Below are 24,548 nucleotides of genomic sequence, written 5' to 3'. Positions count from 1 at the left end.
AAGAACAAGAAGACGCACTGGCCTAGTTACGCGGCCCGGCGTGCGGCAAAGTTGTAAGATGAAGGAAAAAAACAATGCATAGCTTTATCATACATACATGTACATACCAACAGGGCGTCCTTCCGTTACCGACCTTATTAATATTAATATTTTATAAACTAAAAGTTTTTGAGCCAAAAAGAGGAGGCCTTTTTGAAGGCAGTCATTATTAAAAGAAACTGTGACATTTGCTTGATGAAACTAATTAAACTGTTAAAGATATCCACGATTTAAATGTTGTTTAATGAGTCAAAACGTCCTTACGTTACCATGGAATTGCCCCACTGTTCATCTTTCAAATGGCGCGTGTGTCCCGGCGCGCGTGTCCCGGCGCGCTTGTGGACGCAGCATCACCAGTGTGCCCTCTAGTTATATACATGTGTTATAACAACAGTCGAGAGTGTTTTTACAAAGAGTGTGATAATGTGGTTCTCCTTATGAAGAGTACATTCTAAAGTCCTGATTTTTGTTTTTCGCTTTTGTGTTTCTTTGACTTCATTATTTTCTGATGACAACGTTCCTTTTTAATAGATTTTTTAATATTTTGTAATACATGTATATCTTTATGTATTAATTTTGTTTTTGCATCGGGAAAAAAAGAATATTTTTTTTAACCGTTACACTGATTTGTATGAAGCGCTGTATACTCAGTAGTTGCCCAAGTTCTGTGAAAATAACCCTGTTGTTATAAAACAAATTCTAGTCCAGTAGACGTTTTGACTACGGTTCTCCAAATTTGAGCCCTGCAGCTTGTGAATTGGGTTGAGAGAAAAGAAAGCATTTTTTATACAATATATTTGTGACAAATATTTTATTCAGTATCCAAACAGCGCAAGCGGCAATAACAGGATTAATACCAACATTCAACATAATAAAACAGTAAAAGTAACAGTATTTATTTTAAAGGAACACGTTGCCTTCGATCGGTCGAGTTGGTTTTTGAAAAGCGTTTGTAACCATTTGTTCAAGTACAAAATGCATATGATTAGAAAGATATTTTAAAAGTAGAATATAATGATCCACACAAGTATCACTCGAAATTGCATGGTTTTCCAATTACCTCGCTGACTAACTCAGTCGGCCATTTATGGGAGTAAAATCTTTGACTCCCATAAATGGCTGACCGTGTTAGTTCACAAAGTAAAAGGACAACGACGCAATTTCGAGGCAGATGTGTGTGGATCATTGTATTCTACTTTTAAAACTTCTTTCTAACCATATGCATTTTATAACAAACGGTTACAAATGCTTTTCAAAGACCAATGCGACCGATCCAAGGCAACGTGTTCCTTTAATACTTATAATCACTGAACAAATTGGGTTTATTTTCAAACTCTCAGCAACAGATCCCAACGTCGGCCAGCTACGGTGGATACAACAGCCAAATGATGCCACAAGCGCCTCTCCCTAATGACGCAATGGTATCACCCAATTACAGCAGCCATTATAGCTCTCACGGGGCTCAACCAGTAGGCCCAGGGGGGATGATGGGCCCACAGATGGGGAGGCCTCAATCGGCGCAGAACCAGCCTGCAGGGTATATGAGCCAACGCAGACAGGTGCCAGCAGTGAGGTGAGTGTAAAAGGAGCGAGTGTTATCGCCTAAAGATGTGCACTATTTACTGTTTTATAACACCCCTCGGTCATAAATGCGCAACAAGAAAAGAAACTAGGAGATGAAAGGAAGTTTTAAAGTTCAGGGTGCACATCAAGAGAGGGTGCTGTAACTGTTCAACAACTAAAAGACTAGTGCCCGCTCTGCTCGGGAACTAGTTCCCGCTCTGCTCGGGAACTAGTTCCCACTCTGCTCGGGAACTAGTTCCCGCTCTGCTCGTGCAGAGTGCATGATCACTAGACTATATTAGGTGTTTTATAATTGCTGATAATAAAACCAAGGATGCCTCATAAGTGATCGTAATTACTACAGCTCCCAAGCCTGAGGAAACTAGGGCGCTTGCTATGTGAACTACATCAACTAACCCCCTAAGCCTGGTTCATACTTCCTGCGAATAAGAATGCGATATGAATGTTTACATCACAAATTCGCAATGGATAATTCGCAGCAGTTGAGACGTGCTCAGCTCTCTTGCAAATATCGCAGCTAAAACAGAGTTGACGTCAAATTCGCATCGCATTCGCATTTACGGAAGCATGAACCGGGCTCTACCCTTCCACAATCAGTGTTCTCGGTTCTTGTATGTGCACTAGCAATACTACATGTAGTACACATGACCTGCAATCCCAAATGCTTGCCATGAGAAACAAAACGCCCCCTCCCTGTTCCCCCGCTCAATTTTGTTGACCACAGCTGGAGCGGAGACCACACAATGAGAGCCAACATAATCATGTGCATTTAAGTGGGTGAAATTCATTTGTAATTTCCACTTCTGAAAATTTGTTTCCACATTCTGGTTTTTCATCTTCAGCCGGCTTCAGCACCAGTTGCAGCAACGCGCCTCAATGCAACACGGCGTACCACCGGGTAACATCATGCCCCACCAGCCCGGTGCCCAGATAACCGGTACCCAGCCTTACATGCAACAGATCAACTCACAGCAGCAGCAGCAGGACCGACAGCGGCAGCTGCTGCAGCAACAGCGACTAGCGGCCATGCAGAAGCACCAGGGTGGGCAGCATCAGCAACCGCAGCATCAGCAGCAACCGCAGCACCACCAGCAGGACCACGAGACAGCCAATCTGGTGAGTCACTTAAAGAGCCAGATGACCAGGGGAGGCCCACCAGGAAGTATGGCACCCCAACCCTTGCAGCCACCACCACCACAATATAATGTATATCAACAACAGTATTAAAGGCCTGGTACTAGACCGTGTGAAACCCGGAACCATTTCAAACGGCAACAGTGTCCGAATTGGTGGCTCGTCATGCATCACCATGAGGTTTAGGACATCCTTAGCAACACCGTTAGCAACAGCCGTAGCCGTAGCCGTAGCTGTAGCCGCCAGCGGATATGGCCTTGGATAAGCCAATTGAACAGATATCTTGAATGATTGACCACCAGTTAAATGATTACTATTACCTACGCTTACTGACGATATTTTCGCTTTTTGAAAGATAAGTTTACCCGGGTGTGGCTACTGCCAGGGCCCGCTTTTGGGCCCAGGAACATTTATTTCACCCTACTGTCTGGAATCCAGCACATGTCCAAAGTGTTTTACACATCCTTTTTACCTAATTTGAAAGTAAGAATATGAATTGTTTGTCATTCAATGGGTTTTTTTTTCTACACTAGGTGGCAGCAGACGTACCAGGTAAATCCATTGTTCTTTGTAATGTGATTGCCTGAATAAGTGTTATTATATTTATTATGTGCACATGCTCAGAACTACGTAAATATCTGAAACTTAACGGGTTAGCCTGCTGCCACCTTGTGTTCCAAATACTGCAATTCATTTTGTCTTTAGTTGGGGATATACGAAGGGGGCTGCTGCGCAACCCCTAAAGCGTCCACCGATCTTCATGTAAATACCACTACTATTGTTAAATATGTATTTTACCATCACATATTAAGTACCCTAAAAGTTATCTAACATAAGAGTTATGACCTAAATCAACGACGGGTTTAATTGGCGCCCATTTTGTATTCATTCACAGTACGATGAATATTTCCATTACATATTATAGGGTTTCTACATTCTTTCAATAACATTGTTCAGCTAAAGGGACACGTTGCCTTGGATCGGTCGAGTTGGTCCATGAAAAGCGTTTGAAACCATTTCTTATGAAATGCATATGGTTAGAAAGATGTTTTATAAGTAGAATAAAATGATCCACACAAACATGCCTCAAAATTGCTTGGTTTTCCTTTTACTTTGCAAACTGATTTCTTGATTTTTGGACTTACAATGTACTTCTTGTGATTTTTGTTATTTTTTGGCCAAAATTCAATTAAAATGCTGGACTTACCCCTTTTGATTATTTCATTTTTGGGCATAAATTTGATAAAAATGCTGGACTTACCCCTTGTGATTTTTTCATTTTTGGGCATAAATTTGATAAAAATGCTGGACTTACCCCTTGTGATTTTTTCATTTTTGGGCCTAAATTTAATAAAAAATGCTGGACTTACCCCTTGTGATTTTTTCGTTTTTGGGCATAAATTTGATAAAAATGCTGGACTTACCCCTTGTGATTTTTAAATTTTTTTGGCCAAAATTCAATAAAAATGCTTGACTTACCCCTTGTGATTTTTTCGTTTTTGGGCCTAAATTTGATAAAAATGCTTGACTTACCCCTAGTGATTTTTTTCATTTTCGGGCTTAAATTTGATTCAAAATGCTGGACTTGCCCCTTGTGATCTTTTCGTTTTTTGGCCTAAATTTGATAAAAATGCTGGACTTACCCCTTGTGATTTTTAAATTTTTTTAGCCAAAATTCAATAAAAATGCTTGACTTACCCCTTGTGATTTTTTAGTTTTTGGGGCCGAAATTTGATAAAAATGTGATTTTTTTGTCTATGGGCTTAAATTTGTTGAAAAATGCTGGACTTACCCCTTGTGATTTTTTAATTTTTTTGGCCAAAATTCAATAAAAATGCTTGACTTACCCCTTGTGATTTTTTCGTTTTTGGGGCCGAAATTTGATAAAAATGCTGGACTTACCCCTTGTGATCTTTTCGTTTTTGGGCCTAAATTTGATAAAAATGCTTGACTTACCCCTTGTGATTTTTTCATTTTTGGGCCTAAATTTAATAAAAAATGCTGGACTTACCCCTTGTGATTTTTTCGTTTTTGGACCAAAATTTGATAAAAATGCTGGACTTACCCCTTGTGATTTTTTCATTTTGGGGCATAAATTTGATAAAAATGCTGGACTTACCCCTTGTGATTTTTTAATTTTTTTAGCCAAAATTCAATAAAAATGCTTGACTTACCCCTTGTGATTTTTTCGTTTTTGGGGCCGAAATTTGATAAAAATGCTGGACTTACCCCTTGTGATTTTTTTGTCTATGGGCTTAAATTTGTTAAAAAATGCTGGACTTACCCCTTGTGATTTTTTCGTTTTTGGGCCTAAATTTAATAAAAAATGCTGGACTTACCCCTTGTGATTTTTTCGTTTTTGGGCCTAAATTTGATAAAAAATGCTGGACTTACCCCTTGTGATTTTTTTAGTTTTGGGGCCTAAATTTGATAAAAATGCTGGACTTACCCCTTGTGATTTTGTCGTTTTGGGGCCTAAATTTGATGAAAATGCTGGACTGACTAACCCCTTGTGATTTTTTTCATTTTTTTGGCCAAAATTCAATAAAAATGCTGGACTTACCCCTCGTGTTTTTTTTTCATTTTTGGGCTTACATTTGATAAAAATGCTGGACTTACCCCTTATGTTTTTTCTCCATTTTTAACCTTTCCAAATGTAACTATTTCCATAAATCTTTCTTATATCCTGAAATAATAACAAGGTCAGATTTCATGGCTCTGATTTGAGACCAGTTTGTAAATAAGTTTATTTAATGGATTCTCATTAATGTGACAACTATAATATTATTTTTAAATGTAATAAGTGATATATTTGTGAAATACTGGAATACTACATTCCCAGGGTGATATGTCTGTAGTTAGTAGCACTGAGGATTAGTTTATTACTCTCAAATTCGGCTCCAGGCTAGTGTTGCCCCGCTATTGTTTTGACAACTGCGTACCGTGCTCAGGGTTTCAGACATGACGATGGAGCCTGAATCCAAAGCAGAAGCCGTGGATTTGAAAAGGACTGACTTTTTTGTTTAATTGCGTAAAGATGTAATCTCGTTGAGGTTTTACGCAACATTTTTCTTAACCTCTGACCTGCTGCCAATGCTTGAACCAAGCTGTCCCAAATCCTCCTCTTCATGGACCAATGTCATAGAGCTGCTTAAGCCTAAAAAGTTCCTTAGTACAACAAAAGTATGCTTACCAGAATAAAGTTACCAGTCAAAATACAGTATCACATGAACAAATTGTGACTGGTATTCTGCTTATTTCTTCTTAGCAAAGAAAATTGTTAAGCACTATTTTCCGCTTTAAGCAACTTAATGAAAATTGGGCCCATGAAGTTGTCAAAGATAACTTTTTACGATTGTGGAATACATAAATATGTAGCGCTTTTGCTTCCCATATCCAACTTGACCTTTGACCTTGTTGGATATGGAATGCAGAAGAGCTTCACTCTTCTGTAATCCGTGAGTGCATGGTGTGTGGAAGAGTGATAACTAAATATTATATATAAACTTCAATGAGGTTAGTACAGGCCGCAGGACTAAACAAAATAGATATCGTTGTGTCAGTGTACATGTACCTGTTTTGTAAATCCAAGATATTTAAAAACGAGATTTGATAATTTGACAATTTCAAGCTCACTGTAGCATAAAATGCTATTAAAGGAGCTACAACGTGTTTGCACTGACTCTTTGATATTATGTCTCTGTTAATTAAATAACTTAGGATATAATTTATTACATTTATAGCCCAAAAGTGGACAAGAATTATGATTAACACTGTGTCTAAATTTGTATTTCTTAAATAAACTTTAAAGTGCAAAAAACAAAACAATTTAAACATGCAACAACTTATTTAAGTGCTTAAAGATAAATGAAATAAAGTAAAAAGTTAACGGCCGATTTTAATCAAGTGATGTTAATTTGTTTTCATTTTTTCAAAGTAAACAATTTAACATGCACCAACTTTTTTATTGCTTAAAAATAAACGAAACAAAGTAAAAAGTTAATGATTGAATTTTACCCAACTGATTTTAATTTGTTAATACTTTTTACTATGTTTCTTCAAACCAGGTGTATAAAAGATGACAGGCCTCGATTTTTGGCTGATTTAGCTAGACTTTAATATACTTTTTTGTATAAAAAAGTAAAACTCGGTTTCAGGGAAAAATTTGACCATGCAACTTTAAGCCTATAGAACAGTCCCTTTTACTCAACATTTGGTGCTCATCTACTTAAACTAATGGCCACATCAAATACATATGGTTAAGTTAAGGTTGCAACTTATTGAAACAAATATGTAAATTGAAAGAAGAAAAAAATTGAATTTGGAGTGAATATCACCTTAGCATCCAGTCAAATTAAGTTGAATCTCCTCACACTGCAATAAAACAGGTAAAATGACAGGATATTTAAAAGCAGTGGACACTATTGGTTATTACTCAAAATAATTTTTAGGATAAAAACTTACTTGGTAACAAGCAATGGAGAGCTGTTGATAGTATCCAAATATTGACTGCTTTTACTCGTGCTATGGTAAAAACTACAACTCCTGCTGTGATCCTTGGGGCGCCGAGGGAAAATGGAACGGTCCGGGGATCACCGAGGGAGTCGGAGTTTTAACCATAGCACGAGTAAAAGCAGTCAATATTTGTTTTATAACACCTTGCGGAACACGAGGAATTCTATGCTGACTTCAAGGGTATTTCCTGGGTTTACAGGGATTTTGGCTAGTGCGCGTGCGTACGCAACGTTACTAGACATTCTCCGTTTACACAGCTAGCACAGAATGGTGATCATAAGCGCAGAATTCGGCAGTAAGAAGACCCATGGAATTGGGCCCTGCCAATGGATTTTATTTTGTTCAAACGGGAGCAAGAGGAATTAAAATAGAAACTTACTGCAGGTGAAGTTTGGTATCTTTGCAGAACACGCAATGCGTTTCAATGCATACCCATCAGCCACACTATTGGAATAGAAGTAAATACATCAATCAGTAAATCAATCAATCAATCAATCAATCAATCAATCAATCAATCAATCAATCAATCAATCAATCAATCAATCAATCAATCAATCAATCAATCAGAAAACATTAATAGAGCGCCAGAATCAACAAAAATAATTTAAAGGTGCTCAAGACAATAGGAGACTTTGGAACGCTAGGTGGCAGCAGACTTACCAGGTAAATTACCATTGTTTCCGAGTTCTGAGCATGCGCACATTACCGAGAACAATGGATATTACCTGGTAAGTCTGCTGCCACCAATCGTCCCAAAAGTCTCCCATTACATGAAGTTAATTAAAATACACTTGTTGAAAAAGATAAAATTTGAGTAATTTCTTGAAAATTTCAATAGTGTGGGTATTCTTGATGCGATTTGGACGTGTGTTCAATTCTTTTTGGTCCATAGAGCGAGCGATTAGCAACTGACACAGCATAGGTTCTGGACAAGATAAACTGAGGAGGTGATGTGGATGATCTAAGCTGGCTGCATTGTGGTTGCAGCTGTAGTAGGTCAGATATGAGAGGATGGTGACTGTTTATGGACAGCTTCCAAGCAGAGGACTAGTGGGGGTCAGCGGAGCTCTGTCCCCCACGAGACTTCACGGCAGAGACAACAGGAAGATGCTGTTATCACATGAAAGCCCTTACCTCAAAATCACACAGGACCCAGAACCTCCAGGAACTGTCTTCACTTCTGCATCAGCTGAAGAGATCGACTTGGAATCTACCCATACGTCACCTTGATTCATAAAAACAAAGTAAGGGTTAGGAATTTCATTGAAATTGTCACTTTTGTGGTTTACTCCTCTGACAAAAGGGTTAGGGTCTTGGTCAAAATGTGAAAAGGGTACTGTTTTTTTCCTCACATCGTTGTGTACTAAGCACTGCTTACTTTGTACTTGCCAGAGTTCTGTGACAAAAATACACAGGCAAATCACTCAGGTGGGATTCGAACCAACGAACTTTGCATTGCTAGAGCAGATGTCTTTACCACTAGACCACCGAGCTAGCCCAATGGCTGGAAGCAGTACGGGTACCGCAACGATTTAATAGATGTGAGTTTGAATCCCACCCGAGTGATTTGCCAGTGAATCTTTTTCACAGAACTCCAGGAAAAACACAGAGTATACGGTGCTTATAACACAAATCATCTCTACCATGATGCAAAACTAACATTTATTTATAAGGTCAAAACTGTTTGTTTGTGCATGCGATAATTGAACCAGACCCCCCCCCCCAAAAAAAAAAAATAAAATAAAAATATATATATTGATATAAAAAGTCGCATCCCCTTAAGGTGATCCCCTGTCTGCCGCTTCCCAGGTTGTATCGTTACCTGGGTGTGATCCCTGGCTACACGGCAGTTTGCGGTTGAATGGCTTCTGACAGGCACCCCCCGAACAAAGATATTGACAAAATTGGGAGACCACCAACATAGGGCTAGATAGCTCAGTTGGTAGAGCGCCGGCACGTTAAACCGGAGGTCGTTGGTTCAAATCCCGCTCTAGTCAATTTTTCTTTGTTCAATCCAAAATCATTTAAAAATGTACCCAGTCAGTTTCCCTTGTGGTTTATTATTTGATATATATATATATATATAATGAATAGGGTAGATGGCCTTAGCTTTCGATCCAATCCGGACCTTCTTCAGAGGCATAAAACAAGTACAAACAAATACATATCCATTTATAGAAAAAGAGAGGGGGAAAGGGATTAAGGAAAGGATCCAGAAAGAAGCGGGAAAATAACAGCCAATCGAAGTTCCTATTTCAGAAACAATATTGGTGGCTATGAACCAATAGGAGTGAAGTGGCGAGGACAAAGGATGTTTAGAATGAAAGGAAGGGTTACTGGACCATAAAAGTAGTAAATGTATTGTTCGACAACAATGCAGGGAGACATGAAAGGGTAGGATTAGAGAGCAAGTTGCATCATGATGCAACTAACAATGGTCAATTAATAAGAATAGCAAGATCAAAGGTATGATGATTTTAAAAATAGGTATAAGGAACCTGTGGAAAAAAGGGGGGGGGTTACTTACATCAGATAGTTACAGTGATGAATTTATAAAAACAACTTTAAACTAGGTTAATTTATACTTTATGTACAGAATATATACAACATATAAGTTCTTAGGCAGAAGTGAAGTGGAGGGTAATGAGAAGTTATTTAACACCAGTGTTTATGTTAAGTCCAAGGGGTTCGACTGTCTTGAGTTGGTGAATCCAGTGTGATTCTCTATTCTTGCGGTGTGTGTCATCACCATTGCAAGCTTCAATCACCAGAAGTTCAACATCAATGACACTATGATTGGGGCTGTTGAAGTGGATAGAGATTGGGTACGGTTTCTTAGTCTTTATGGAAGAGACATGATTCGCAAAGCGAAGACTAAGTTTGGTCTTAGTCTCTCCCACATATTGTAGCCCACATCTCTTACATGATATGACATAGACTACATTAGACGTGCTGCATTCAGAGTCGGTCTTGATGTTGTATGAAGAGCCAGTGGTATGACTCTTCACCTCTTCACCATTTGTGACAGCCCAGTATATCTGTCGGGGGTTGTGTTTGGACTGTACCTGGGGGAAGTTTGGCCCTGACTAGTATGTCACCAAGGTTCTTAGGGCGGCGGAATGCAACCATGGGAACCTCAGTGATTGCTGAGTGTAACCTGCTGGAGGAGTGAAGTATAGGCATGTTATTATTGAGAATTGAGGGAAGTTTGGGTAGTTATATATAATAATAAATAAATAAATAAATAAAAAATAGGTAAAATAATATCCCCTCTGGAAATGGTTTAGCACTATCATCAATCCTTGCTACTCTAACTGGCTACATTTGTAAGTAGTAATAACCCTTACCTGGGAAGTCCACCTTGATGCTCTTTGCAATGGTATCCTGAATCCACTTTGAGGATATGACAGCAAGTTTGAGTTGGTTGTCTTCACAAATAGCCTTCGCGTCTTGTTGCGGTCCGTCTATGTCTCCATAAACGAATGAAATCTGCTCTTCCTTCGGCTGCTCATAAGTGTACTCATACTCTGTCTGACTGCTTGAGGAACTGCTTGAGGAACTGCTGGAGGAACTGCTGGAGGAACTGCTGGAGGAACCCTCAGATTGCCCAGATACCTCGTATTCATATTTGCCACCCTTACTGCCCGTCTTTGATGTCTTGGACGACTTCTTACCCTTTTTGTTTGCTTTGGAAGACTTGGAATTTTTCTTGCTTTTATCTGACCGATCTTTTCCTACACCTGAAACCGTTCCTCCTTTGATGGATTTGGATCTTTTCTTGGAGACTTGGTCACGCTTTGGTCGGCTTCCAGAACTGCTCTTTGAACCTTTCCTTACTTTCCGAGTTCCTGATCTTTTATTGGAGCCTTTAACAATACCTCTCAGCTTCCTGGAAGATCCACTTCCAGAAACCTTTCCTCCTTTGATGGATTTAGATCTTTTCTTGGAGACTTGGTCACGTTTTGGTCGGCTTCCAGAACTGCTCTTTGAACCTTTCCTTACTTTCCGAGTTCCTGATCTTTTATTGGAGCCTTTAACAAGACCTCGCTTTCTGGAAGATCCACTTCCAGAAACCTTTCCTCCTGTGATGGATTTAGATCTTTTCTTGGAGACTTGGTCACGTTTTGGTCGGCTTCCAGAACTGCTCTTTGAACCTTTCCTTACTTTCCGAGTTCCTGATCTTTTATTGGAGCCTTTAACAAGACCTCGCTTCCTGGAAGATCCACTTCCAGAAACCTTTCCTCCTTTGATGGATTTAGATCTCTTCTTGGAGACTTGGTCATGTTTTGGCTTGCTTGCGGAACCGCTCTTTGAACCTTTCCTTACTTTCCGAGTTCCTGATCTTTTATTGGAGCCTTTAACAATACCTCTCAGCTTCCTGGAAGATCCACTTCCAGAAACCTTTCCTCCTTTGATGGATTTAGATCTTTTCTTGGAGACTTGGTCACGTTTTGGTCGGCTTCCAGAACTGCTCTTTGAACCTTTCCCTACTTTCCGAGTTCCTGATCTTTTATTGGAGCCTTTAACAAGACCTTGCTTTCTGGAAGATCCACTTCCAGAAACCTTTCCTCCTGTGATGGATTTAGATCTTTTCTTGGAGACTTGGTCACGTTTTGGTCGGCTTCCAGAACTGCTCTTTGAACCTTTCCCTACTTTCCGAGTTCCTGATCTTTTATTGGAGCCTTTAACAAGACCTCGCTTTCTGGAAGATCCACTTCCAGAAACTTTTCCTCCTTTGATGGATTTAGATCTTTTCTTGGAGACTTGGTCACGTTTTGGTCGGCTTCCAGAACTGCTCTTTGAACCTTTCCCTACTTTCCGAGTTCCTGATCTTTTATTGGAGCCTTTAACAAGACCTCGCTTTCTGGAAGATCCACTTCCAGAAACCTTTCCTCCTTTGATGGATTTAGATCTTTTCTTGGAGACTTGGTCACGTTTTGGCTTGCTTGCGGAACCGCTCTTTGAACCTTTCGTTACTTTCTGAGTTCCTGATCTTTTATTGGAGCCTTTAACAATACCTCTCAGCTTCCTGGAAGATCCACTTCCAGAAACTTTTCCTCCTTTGATGGATTTAGATCTTTTCTTTGAGACTTGGTCACGTTTTGGTCGGCTTCCAGAACTGCTCTTTGAACCTTTTGTTACTTTCCGAGTTCCTGATCTTTTATTGGAGCCTTTAGCAAGACCTCGCTTTCTGGAAGATCCACTTCCAGAAACCTTTCCTCCTGTGATGGATTTAGATCTTTTCTTGGAGACTTGGTCACGTTTTGGTCGGCTTCCAGAACTGCTCTTTGAACCTTTCCCTACTTTCCGAGTTCCTGATCTTTTATTGGAGCCTTTAACAATACCTCTCAGCTTCCTGGAAGATCCACTTCCAGAAACTTTTCCTCCTTTGATGGATTTAGATCTTTTCTTGGAGACTTGGTCACGTTTTGGTCGGCTTCCAGAACTGCTCTTTGAACCTTTCGTTACTTTCTGAGTTCCTGATCTTTTATTGGAGCCTTTAACAATACCTCTCAGCTTCCTGGAAGATCCACTTCCAGAAACTTTTCCTCCTTTGATGGATTTAGATCTTTTCTTTGAGACTTGGTCACGTTTTGGTCGGCTTCCAGAACTGCTCTTTGAACCTTTTGTTACTTTCCGAGTTCCTGATCTTTTATTGGAGCCTTTAGCAAGACCTCGCTTTCTGGAAGATCCACTTCCAGAAACCTTTCCTCCTGTGATGGATTTAGATCTTTTCTTGGAGACTTGGTCACGTTTTGGTCGGCTTCCAGAACTGCTCTTTGAACCTTTCCCTACTTTCCGAGTTCCTGATCTTTTATTGGAGCCTTTAACAATACCTCTCAGCTTCCTGGAAGATCCACTTCCAGAAACTTTTCCTCCTTTGATGGATTTAGATCTTTTCTTGGAGACTTGGTCACGTTTTGGTCGGCTTCCAGAACTGCTCTTTGAACCTTTTGTTACTTTCCGAGTTCCTGATCTTTTATTGGAGCCTTTAGCAAGACCTCGCTTTCTGGAAGATCCACTTCCAGAAACCTTTCCTCCTGTGATGGATTTAGATCTTTTCTTGGAGACTTGGTCACGTTTTGGTCGGCTTCCAGAACTGCTCTTTGAACCTTTCCCTACTTTCCGAGTTCCTGATCTTTTATTGGAGCCTTTAACAATACCTCTCAGCTTCCTGGAAGATCCACTTCCAGAAACCTTTCCTCCTTTGATGGATTTAGATCTCTTCTTGGAGACTTGGTCACGTTTTGGTCGGCTTCCAGAACTGCTCTTTGAACCTTTCCCTACTTTCCGAGTTCCTGATCTTTTATTGGAGCCTTTAACAATACCTCTCAGCTTCCTGGAAGATCCACTTCCAGAAACTTTTCCTCCTTTGATGGATTTAGATCTTTTCTTGGAGACTTGGTCACGTTTTGGTCGGCTTCCAGAACTGCTCTTTGAACCTTTTGTTACTTTCCGAGTTCCTGATCTTTTATTGGAGCCTTTAGCAAGACCTCGCTTTCTGGAAGATCCACTTCCAGAAACCTTTCCTCCTGTGATGGATTTAGATCTTTTCTTGGAGACTTGGTCACGTTTTGGTCGGCTTCCAGAACTGCTCTTTGAACCTTTCCCTACTTTCCGAGTTCCTGATCTTTTATTGGAGCCTTTAACAATACCTCTCAGCTTCCTGGAAGATCCACTTCCAGAAACCTTTCCTCCTTTGATGGATTTAGATCTCTTCTTGGAGACTTGGTCATGTTTTGGCTTGCTTGCGGAACCGCTCTTTGAACCTTTCCTTACTTTCCGAGTTCCTGATCTTTTGTTGGAGCCTTTAACAATACCTCTCAGCTTCCTGGAAGATCCACTTCCAGAAACCTTTCCTCCTTTGATGGATTTAGATCTCTTCTTGGAGACTTGGTCACGTTTTGGTCGGCTTCCAGAACTGCTCTTTGAACCTTTCCTTACTTTCCGAGTTCCTGATCTTTTATTGGAGCCTTTAGCAAGACCTCGCTTTCTGGAAGATCCACTTCCAGAAACCTTTCCTCCTTTGATGGATTTAGATCTCTTCTTTGAGACTTGGTCACGTTTTGGTCGGCTTCCAGAACTACTCTTTGAACCTTTCCTTACTTTCTGAGTTCCTGATCTTTTATTGGAGCCTTTAACAATACCTCTCAGCTTCCTGGAAGATCCACTTCCAGAAACTTTTCCTCCTTTGATGGATTTAGATCTTTTCTTGGAGACTTGGTCACGTTTTGGCTTGCTTGCGGAACCGCTCTTTGAACCTTTCGTTACTTTCCGAGTTCCTGATCTTTTATTGGAGCCTTTAACAATACCTCTCAGCTTCCTGGAAGATCCACTTCCAGAAACTTTTCCTCCTTTGATGGATTTAGATCTTTTCTTGGAGACTTGGTCACGTTTTGGTCGGCTTCCAGAACTGCTCTTTGAACCTTTCCTTACTTTCCGAGTTCCTGATCTTTTATTGGAGCCTTTAACAATACCTCTCAGCTTCCTGGAAGATCCACTTCCAGAAACCTTTCCTCCTTTGATGGATTTAGATCTCTTCTTTGAGACTTGGTCACGTTTTGGTCGGCTTCCAGAACTACTCTTTGAACCTTTCCTTACTTTCTGAGTTCCTGATCTTTTATTGGAGCCTTTAACAATACCTCTCAGCTTCCTGGAAGATCCACTTCCAGAAACTTTTCCTCCTTTGATGGATTTAGATCTTTTTTTGGAGACTTGGTCACGTTTTGGCTTGCTTGCGGAACCGCTCTTTGAACCTTTCGTTACTTTCCGAGTTCCTGATCTTTTATTGGAGCCTTTAACAATACCTCTCAGCTTCCTGGAAGATCCACTTCCAGAAACCTTTCCTCCTTTGATGGATTTAGATCTTTTTTCTGAGACTTCGTCACGTTTTGGCTTGCTTGTGGAACCGCTTTTTGAATCTTTCCTTCCTTTACGAATTCCTGATCTTTTATTGGAGCCTTTAACAAGACCTCGCTTCCTGGAAGATCCACTTCCAGAAACCTTTCCTCCTTTGATGGATTTAGATCTTTTCTTGGAGACTTGGTCACGTTTTGGCTTGCTTGCGGAACCGCTCTTTGAACCTTTCTTTACTTTCCGAGTTCCTGATCTTTTATTGGAGCCTTTAACAATACCTCTCAGCTTCCTGGAAGATCCACTTCCAGAGCCCTTTCCTCCTTTGATGGATTTAGATCTTTTCTTAAAGCCTTTGTCACGTTTTGGCTTGCTTGCGGAACCGCTCTTTGAATCTTTCCTTCCTTTCCGAACTCGCGATCTTTTATTGGAGCTTTTAATAACATCTCTTAGCTTCCTGAAAGATCCACTTCCAGAAATATTTCCTCCTTTGATAGACTTAGATCTTTTCTTGGAGACTTCGTCACGTTTTGGCTTGCTTCCGGATTTGCCACCTGATTTTTTCTTAAAGCCTTCATCCCGATTTTTCAAAATAGGAAGTTTCTTTTCCTTCTTACTATTCCGGCGTCTTGATGAATCTGGAAAAATAGAAACAAAAAAAGTTGATTTCATCTACTTGTTTGGATTAGTTAAAGGCACTGGACACTTTTGGTAATTGTCAAAGACCAGTCTTCTCACTTGGTGTATCTCAACATATACATAAAATCACAAACATTTGAAAATTCGAACTCAATCAATTGGTCGTCAAGAGAATGTTAGGGAAAAAAAAAAATGAGTCAAAAGAAGTGGACCGAGGTTGGTGATGTTTCCAAGGATGTGTGAGGCTGATGAAAAAAAACCTTATCTCTGAGAGTAAAGCGCTAAAGCATGTGCGCACAAAAACTTGTGAGCATGAAGCCCAATATTAACTTGCCCAATATTAAATGCCTTACTCTGCATTCTGGGGTGTTATTATATGGTTATATCTCCATTTGTTTTGTTTTCTTTTTTAAGCGACGGGGTAGGGGATAAACAAAAACGGAACTTTCTTTTTGGGGAGAAGAAAAAAAACAAACAAGGAATTCCGTTTAAAAACAGAGAAATCACATCCCTGTGTTTTTCAAAACAAACAAATGCCACTAGAAAGTTCGGTAAAGCACTCTCTCCCGCTTATTAGAAGAAGAGAAAATGAAAGAAATTGATCATTCCTAAGAGGAGCTATTTCTATATTTAATAAAGGTTCTCATTTTGTTAGGTGTCCATGGAATACTTGACAAAACAAATGTAATGGAGAATATGTAAAGTAAGCTTGGGCGGTTCCTTCGGTTACCCGGTTCTACCCGGTTCCAAATTGAAAACCGGACCGGCGGTTCCACTCTTCTGTGGAACCGGGTACCCGCTTTTGTCGGTTCCGATTTTACGGACGTACTGCTACACAACGGACGACGTACTGCCGGCTAAATCAAAGACTTGTTTAAATGCAGGGAGAATAGGTGCTCGGTGGCACGATGTCTGATTGACTTGGGGTGGGTATTCTGGTATTTTCGTTAAAAATAGATCGGCTCCAATTGTGTGTTTGTGAGCTCGGGACCGATGTCTGATTAACTTGGTTATTTTCAGTTAAAATAGATCGGCTCAATTGTGTGTGTGTGAGCTCGGGACGGGCGGCTTATGTTTTATATTGAATTGGAACCGGGTATGTCTCAGAACCGAGCTTTTTTTCGGAACCGGAACCGAGCCCCAAATTTCTGGAACCGCCCAAGCTAATAATGTAAAGCTGGAGTAAATCTGAAATAAGTCTCGGTAAACTTCATTTTGACTCAACTTGTAATAGTTTCACAACAAATTTAATTGTATTGTGTAACGCATCTAAAAGAACCCAGTGCACTTATCGAAAAGACAAGGGGTTCGCCCCGGTGTTCTTGGCTGTGGCTGATGTATGCGCCATAACACCTTTTAACCACTTATAAGGTGCTAAATAATTGGGTCTCAGAATTCATCATTGCAATAACCTATCTTTCTGAGAGTTTGTATATACTCAGCGCCTTGAGTACCTTGTTTGGTAGACACATGTACGTCTGCTATATAAGACTTCGATATTTACTTGTACATGTATCTTTATCATATTTTGTGGATCTTATTTTTGACCTTTTAATTATTTAGTTTTTGTGGTTAAATGATAGTTTTTATTGTTGTAAAGTGCCTGGGAGCATTTTTAATGGATTTGGTGCTATATAAATGTCTTTTATTATTTTTATTACTATTATTATATTATTAGATTGGACGGAATGTTTTTGTTTTTACTTACAATGCATGCACACTAAAGGAAGAGCTTCTTCACAATTGTTTGTGTCCCATGAGTAGCTCCCTTTCCCTGTCCTGTTGGAAGAGTAAAATGAAATAATAATAATAATAATAATATAGGATTTGAGGCATTGCATGGTGAGGTATCTATATATAGCAAGTTCGATCAGGGTACAATCGTCGACTAGTGGTTAGTTCGTGACGCACAAAGCGCATGCGCACTGAAATAAAAGTGCGAATGACTCTAGCCGTTTTCTAGCGACCGTATGTGAACAAGATGACGGTGAACCAGCCGCGAACACATAAAAAGTCCAGACTCACTCCTTTTCAGGGGCACTCAAAGAAGGTTGGTGTCCTAGGAACAAAGGCGTCAGTTCGGTTCATGGCATTATTTATTTTACGATCAAACAAAATTAGTTAAAGCAATTGAACAATTATGATGTTTCTTGGTGTTTCTTGATTCGTCGGAGGTCTTTAGTGGCTTTTGTGCCTTACTTTCAGATTTTAGAAATATTTGTTCATAAAATATTGTAGATAAAATTTAATAGACCGTTCCATAAAAGGCTCTACCCATGGCGCACGTGTGAGCAAGAAAACGTGAGCCTCTCCAATGCCATTTTGCACAACTCTGCCACGCGCACCAAGCATACACGCACGCATGTCAGACTATATTTTTGGTGGCACAATGGGTTGTGATTGGTCATTGCGCAATGGGGAGGAGCTTTTTAATGGATCGGTGTATTCGGGCTCTAGCTGTGATTTTTGAAAGTTGTTTTTTTATGAAACCAATAAATAATTTAAAAGCAATATACTCACAGCCTCAGTACGGCACATTTGTTCTCATCGTCTTGGGGAGGTTGGATGCCGTCAGGCCAATTAGTGTAATCCACAGGTCCCTTAGTGGAGTCCATCCATTTTCCATCGTCTCCTCGCTTAGCATCCAAGTAGTAGGCACCTACATAGCGACAAAGGCAATAAGCGCATAAATTAATAACAGGGTGCGTTCGATAAGCTTCCATGGGTCGACCTCGGTCGAATAGCTTTGACGTCATTCCAGGGGCTCACCCAGAAAGCCCCAGCAAGTGCCCTGCTTGTGGAGAGTGGGTCACTTGGGGCTGACCCAAGGTGCATGACGTCACCAATTATCACTGGTTTTAAAAGTCCTACTCTGCAATCTGGGGCGTTATTCTACGGTTATATCTTCACTTCTTTAAGAATTTGGTCTTACAAAAAATAATAATGAAAGTAATATATAATATAGAAATAAAAATAACAAAACATAAGTCCGGATAAAAATGGAGAAATCAAATCCTTGACATGAATAAAATAGAGGCTGCCTATATGGGTAAAAATAAAAAGCGCACAAGTTTTTATGAGGGTTTTCTCTTAGTATTTTATTATGTACATGTAGCTGTTTTTTATATTTGTGTACAGTGCTTTGAGGTGTTGCATAAGGCGCTTTATAAATGCTTTTTTATTATTATTACACGACTCACCTTGTTCTGTGTTCTTCAACAGCTCGCTGACAATTCGTCTCTCTTGTTTAGCGTTCTCGAATCTCAAGAGGTGTCCTCCTTCGCGTCCAGGGAACTGGTCTCGACAGTAATCAGCCCCGGCTGTCCAGGAGTAAGTATCAGTTGAGAGGTAGAGGGCCATACCGATAGACCGCCGCCTTTCCCTGTCCATCTTGGGTCGTTTGGGCTTACCTTTCGGTTTGGTTTCTGGAAGTAGTCAGAAATTAAATTGCTTCAATTTTACAATTCAATTGGCATTTATTTTCACTGGAAACATTAATCAAAAATAACAGACCTACATTGTAATGAAGGATGTGAGGCATTGCATGGTGTGAGGTATCAATATAACATGGTAACACCATGTGTGTATCTACCTGCCAGGTAGAGGTTTGTTCTGAGAGAACTGTCTCTCTTTATTCTACTACCGCAGAGTGGATGTTCGGGGGGGGGGGGGGGGGGGGTGTCGGGAGACTTTTCAGTTCTGAAAAGAACTGTCCTGCTTTTTTAACTACATGTATTACCCGGGCGAATTGTATAGAAAATAGGCTAGGACTACTATTTTAGCATCTTTATGAAATTGGGCCACGTACGTAATCTTGTGTCTTCGGTGCTGTAATGATCTATTAATTTGAACGACACTATGTTGGCTTCCAAAAATGAGTACGAGTAGAAGTGATTCAATGAACTACTTACTGAACTGGCATATGAAACCATCAACGGTGAGGTCACATGACTGATCATGCCATTTAGATCGATGCTTTGTGCTGCAAGAAAAATCAAAGGGTAAAATTACAGATAGGAGTCAAGTTACTTGCAACCCTTTAGTTTGGGAAGTCCTTACCTTATGAAAGCCTTACTTTGTGAAATCCTTAATTTGTGAAAATCTCACTTTGTGAAAGCCTTACTTTGTGAAAATCTCATTTTGTGAAAGCCTAGCTTTGTGAAATCCTTACTTTGTGAAAATCTCACTATGTGAAAATCTCACTTCAGAAATCCTTACTTTGTGGAAATCTCACTTTGTGAAAATCTCACTTCAGAAATCCTTACTTTGTGGAAATCTCACTTTGTGAAATACTCATTTTGTGAAAGCCTAATTTTGGAAACCCTCACTTTGTGAAACTCTCCCCTTGTGAAAGCCTTTCTTTGTGAAACCCTCAAGGTTTTGAAACTCTCACTTTGAGAAACCCTTACTTTCTTAATGCTCACTTTGTCAACCCCATAGTTTGTAACTCTTACTTTAAGAAACCCATACTTTGTGAAATCCTTAATGTCTGCAACCCATATTTGTAAAACTGTTTATTGTTAATTCTCACTTTGTGAATCCCATACTTTGTAAAACTCTCACTCTATAAAACCTATACATGTAAAACCTTATACTTCGTTAAATTGTAAAACTCTCACTTTGTGAAACCCATATTATATGCAACCCAAACTTTGTGAAACCCTTACTTTATAAAAGCGCAGTTCTTGTCACTCTGGACACTTGGTTCTTTGTTGCTTCCAGCAGAGAACCAGTTTGTATACGACAAAGCGTCCTCGTTGCTGTAGGTAAACGTTCCCTTACTGAAGCGATCGCTGGCATCAAACCAGTAATTCCCTGCACAGAAAAATATATTCGTGTTTACTTCCGATAAAAGTCAGAAAGTTTAGTGATGTATAGTAAACATGTTGTAGACATTACGTCTTGACAAATAATAAATGCAGCTCCTAAGCTTTGGAACCGCCCTGTGACTTCGGTCTTCAAGCGGGCTCTCAAAACGTTTCTGTTTCCCCCTCTGATGAGAGCCACTAGTTTTTTGTTTTGCTTTGTTTTCTACTTTTTTTTCTTGTGAGGCGCTGTGTTAATTGTAGAGTGCCATAAGAATTTATTATTATTATTATTATTAAGTCACCCAAGCGTGCCAGTTGCTGGACTGTGGGAACGGGCCAGCCACGAGGCAGTCTTGAGTCAGCTGTTAACCGAGTAAGACGTTCGTCCTCTACACCTTTATTCAGCCGAGACTCGGGACCCAACTCATAGCCAAGCGCTATACTACACAGGGAATCAATGTACCTCTGTAGCTATTATTAGGGAAGTTCCTTTTTTCAGCCAAACGTTGTCAGTTTCAGCACAACGCAGATTCATGCCAAGTACTGCCGTAGAAATTAATAGACGACCGCCCTCAAAGCCGACGCATGCGCATAAAACCATAAGTACACATAAGGACACCTTGATTTTTAACTTGTTTCTTTTGCAAATGGCAACTCCCCCCCCCAAAAAAAAAAAATATATATATATAAAAAAAAATTTAAAAAATAGCACCCTTTATAAGAGTCTGTAAATGGTGTGGTTACGCAAACTTAATTTTTTGTTTTACGTCTTTTACGTCTTTTGCTAGCGAGCGGTCAGCCCAAGAAACAGATCAAGAAAAAAGTTGTCCCACTTACCACCTGAGTTTCGCTTGCCTTTGCCTCTTCTTCTTAACATCTTGGATAAGAAGTCCATGGTGTTTTTATTGTAGATTCTCGCAAGATGGCCGGAACCGTCCTCAGCTTTCTTGCAGTAATCAGACGCCTCTGCCCAGGTGTATTCATAGCCCTTAAGGACTTGGAAGTAGTTCATGGACGGCTTTACCTTTGGAACTTGGATAGCATCCCGGGCAGGCTTTGTTCCTTGGGGAAATCCTTTTTTTCCTTCTACGAATTTTAATTAAAAAAATACATTATTTAATTGAATTGAATTGAATTGCTTTATTCTTAAGGTATACACACAAAAAAATGAAATTTAAATTCCAATTCTACATCAACAGATAAACTATGAAAATGTAAAAATTGCACAAGATATACTAACACACCAAAGAAAACAATAACAAATATATTGCACAAGGAATACCAGAGTCAAGAAGTAAGAATTTTGTTTGTGTACTATTTTTTTTTCATGAGATCTTCTAAAAACACAAGGCCAGACGGCCACTTTAAGGTGAGGGTTACACGGAACCATGACGGAACTGACTAAAAGCTTGTGCTCTAGAAACCAACACTTTGTGAAAAACACTTAGTTTGTGAGCCTTTCAAATAATTATGTGAAACCCAAACTTTGTAAAACCCTTACTTCGTGAAATCCATTAACTTTGCGAAACATTCACTTTATTATCAATTGCAATATATTTATTATTATTTTACATGCGACTTAAATATCATGTGAGGAGTTTGTTGCAGTATCAGACAGATACAGATACTTTGTGAAACCCTTAAACTAAAAAAATCACAGTTCTGGGTACCCCCCCCTTTAAGACAGTTGAGTGCATAAAAACTGCTTGAGCTTTCCGAAGCAACTTCTACCAAATTGGGTGCCCTTTAGTGTTTTGCTTTACTCTGTGATACATGTAACTGTCGTTATTCTTTTATGAGAGTATGGAAATAAATGTATTCTTGCATTGAATTGATAGTAGATGGCCAGACAGGAAAAAAAATCCTCTATCAAATCTGAACTCAAAAACATCCGCTGGAGTTACCTTTCTGGCAAATATAATTATATCTGGTCCTGCATTGTTCGGTATCCCAGGTCCATTTGTTTTCATCCCTGAGAAAGAAAAACAACAATCAGGAACTTTAAGACCAAATTACACAAAATTAGCTTCAATTCTAATTTGAATTCCTTGGACTATGGAGTTGCTATGTCACACGATAAGGACTAAGCTTTTGCGTAGTTACGCAAGTAGAGATGGTGAACACCCAAACACAATTCTGAATGGATGTGTATGTCACAATGGTACTAGGGTTTGCTTATCTGGAGGTTGCTATACAAAGACTTGCCCTGAACCATTTCACATAGCAACTGTCGACCATGGGAACTTTCTTTACAATAAGTGTGACCTTGTGCATTATTAGGTATTCTGGCAGGCAGTATACTGCACTGGTCCTACGGGAAAGTTGACATTTTGTGTCATAATTTCCACATATTAAATCCAAGAGTTATCAAAGTAAAAGCTGTAACAAGTTTTGAGATGTGCCCCCTTTCATCATATCAAAAGTTGATGAATTAGACAGTGAATCTCCATAAAATGTAAGATTTTGTTTTCTTCCATTAGGCTGTGTACAAAATGTGCCTGCAGGAAGTCCAGCAAACATGTGATGTCACTGACCACATCGTCTATAGTCTGAGCATGGTCTGAGCAATTCAAATGGAAGCAATACATTCTGACCAAGTAAGTCAAGGTACTAGACAGTACTCAAATCTAACACGCAACTGGCTTATTGTATCAGTTACTTGGAAGCCGTGAAATGAGTTTGTAAATCTAGCTTTTACTTACGTGAAGTAAACACATCCTCTCTTTTTCTTTGCATCTCTGAACGACGGCCCGAAATTGCTGTATTTTACCTCATTTCCATCTCCTTTCATGCATTTACCTCCTGCACGTTTATACCTAGCATCCAACCAGAATTTACCTTGGTAAAAAAAGAAAAAAGATAATATTTAATTTCTACAATTCAGTGTTTCTTAAAGGAACATTACAGAATTGGTTTTGCTAGCAAAAAAGTAGCTGGCAGTGTAAGCACTTCATGTAGTCCACCATATACATAAACTGACAAACCTGTATACGTTTGAGATCGATCGGCCATCTAGGTCACGAGAGAATAGTGAAAAACCGATTACAAATTTGGCACTGCATCGATGCCAAAATAAAAATGAATAAAACGCTCACTGAGCGATAAACTCCAAACGCGAAATTAGATTATTTATTTCTCATCAAATGACATTTCATACAGAAATATTTCCAGGGATGTTTTCAACTATCGTCATCGTCAGACCGTGTAAGTTTTATGTTAATCTGTGATCTTCACAATTTTTGTTTCTTACCAGTTCTGTAACGCTCCTTTAAGACTTCTAGTTCTAAAAGTTCTAAGTCTTCTACAAGTACTGGTTCTGAGAGAGCGATAGCAGACACACACCAGGGGCCGATTTCACTAACGTCTATGTTCGCGATCATCGCTAACACACTTGCGATGAGATCGCAAACCTCAAATCCATCGCAATTGTGATGGCGCTAATTCTGCGTTTCACTAAAGTCATCGCAATTGCGATGACGTTAAAAGGGAAATAAGGTTTTTGTACGAGGCTAAAAGTAGTGACCTTTGACATCCCGCAACAAAATCGTCGGTCGTCGCTCGAAATGAAATGGCATTGTGCAGTTTACATGTATATGTTAATCGTTGTTATGTTGGTGCATACAAACTGTTGTGGACGATGTTTAGGCATTCATTTACAAAAGGTTAAAGCATTTATAGGCCTATGGCCTCTATTATAATTTTAGATTTTAATAAAAAGTTTTCGTAAATCTGTTGTAACGGTGGAATTGATGAAAATTCTGACACATCTGTCTAATAATACCATGGAGGTAGAAATAGATATTTCTAACTCCATGAAGATAATACCAAGCTTCACACTGTCAATTTGCCAATACATTACACATTTTTTCTAAAAATGATGGTTAAAATAATCGAACCCAGATAGTATCTCCTTTTTACCGATATTAAGGGGCTCTTTGCTGAAGTTGCGTCGCTGATAGTTGTCATCGGCAATCT

The 24,548-nt window shown here is 39.5% G+C and overlaps 2 protein-coding genes across 4 annotated transcripts in view; one reads left to right on the top strand and one right to left on the bottom strand.

The window, feature by feature from the left end:
• Positions 1-3,291, top strand: part of LOC117298398 (mediator of RNA polymerase II transcription subunit 12-like protein) — a 45,994-nt gene extending 42,703 nt beyond the window's left edge. For all 3 annotated transcript variants that reach the window (XM_033781649.1, XM_033781648.1, XM_033781647.1), the window contains 2 exons: positions 1,380-1,612; positions 2,466-3,291. In XM_033781649.1, coding sequence (XP_033637540.1) covers positions 1,380-1,612; positions 2,466-2,850 — 618 coding nt within the window. In that variant the 3' untranslated portion in view covers positions 2,851-3,291. The remainder of the gene's footprint in view (positions 1-1,379; positions 1,613-2,465) is intronic.
• Positions 3,292-5,971: 2,680 nt separating this feature from the next.
• LOC117298743 overlaps positions 5,972-24,548 on the bottom strand; it is a 33,549-nt gene continuing 14,972 nt past the window's right edge. The window contains exons 20-31 of the mRNA XM_033782062.1: positions 23,276-23,411; positions 22,478-22,545; positions 21,411-21,659; positions 20,433-20,580; positions 19,677-19,747; positions 18,966-19,190; positions 18,286-18,424; positions 17,474-17,544; positions 10,620-15,764; positions 8,407-8,497; positions 7,652-7,716; positions 5,972-7,131 (exon numbers count right to left, since the gene is read on the bottom strand). Of these exons, the coding sequence (XP_033637953.1) occupies positions 7,127-7,131; positions 7,652-7,716; positions 8,407-8,497; positions 10,620-15,764; positions 17,474-17,544; positions 18,286-18,424; positions 18,966-19,190; positions 19,677-19,747; positions 20,433-20,580; positions 21,411-21,659; positions 22,478-22,545; positions 23,276-23,411 (6,413 nt within the window). The 3' untranslated portion in view covers positions 5,972-7,126. The remainder of the gene's footprint in view (positions 7,132-7,651; positions 7,717-8,406; positions 8,498-10,619; positions 15,765-17,473; positions 17,545-18,285; positions 18,425-18,965; positions 19,191-19,676; positions 19,748-20,432; positions 20,581-21,410; positions 21,660-22,477; positions 22,546-23,275; positions 23,412-24,548) is intronic.

This window comes from Asterias rubens, chromosome 13, assembly GCF_902459465.1.
Source record: "Asterias rubens chromosome 13, eAstRub1.3, whole genome shotgun sequence".
In the NCBI taxonomy this organism is placed as follows: domain Eukaryota; kingdom Metazoa; phylum Echinodermata; class Asteroidea; order Forcipulatida; family Asteriidae; genus Asterias; species Asterias rubens.
Note: the sequence above shows the minus strand (reverse complement) of the source record. Positions and strands in the feature narration are given on the sequence as shown.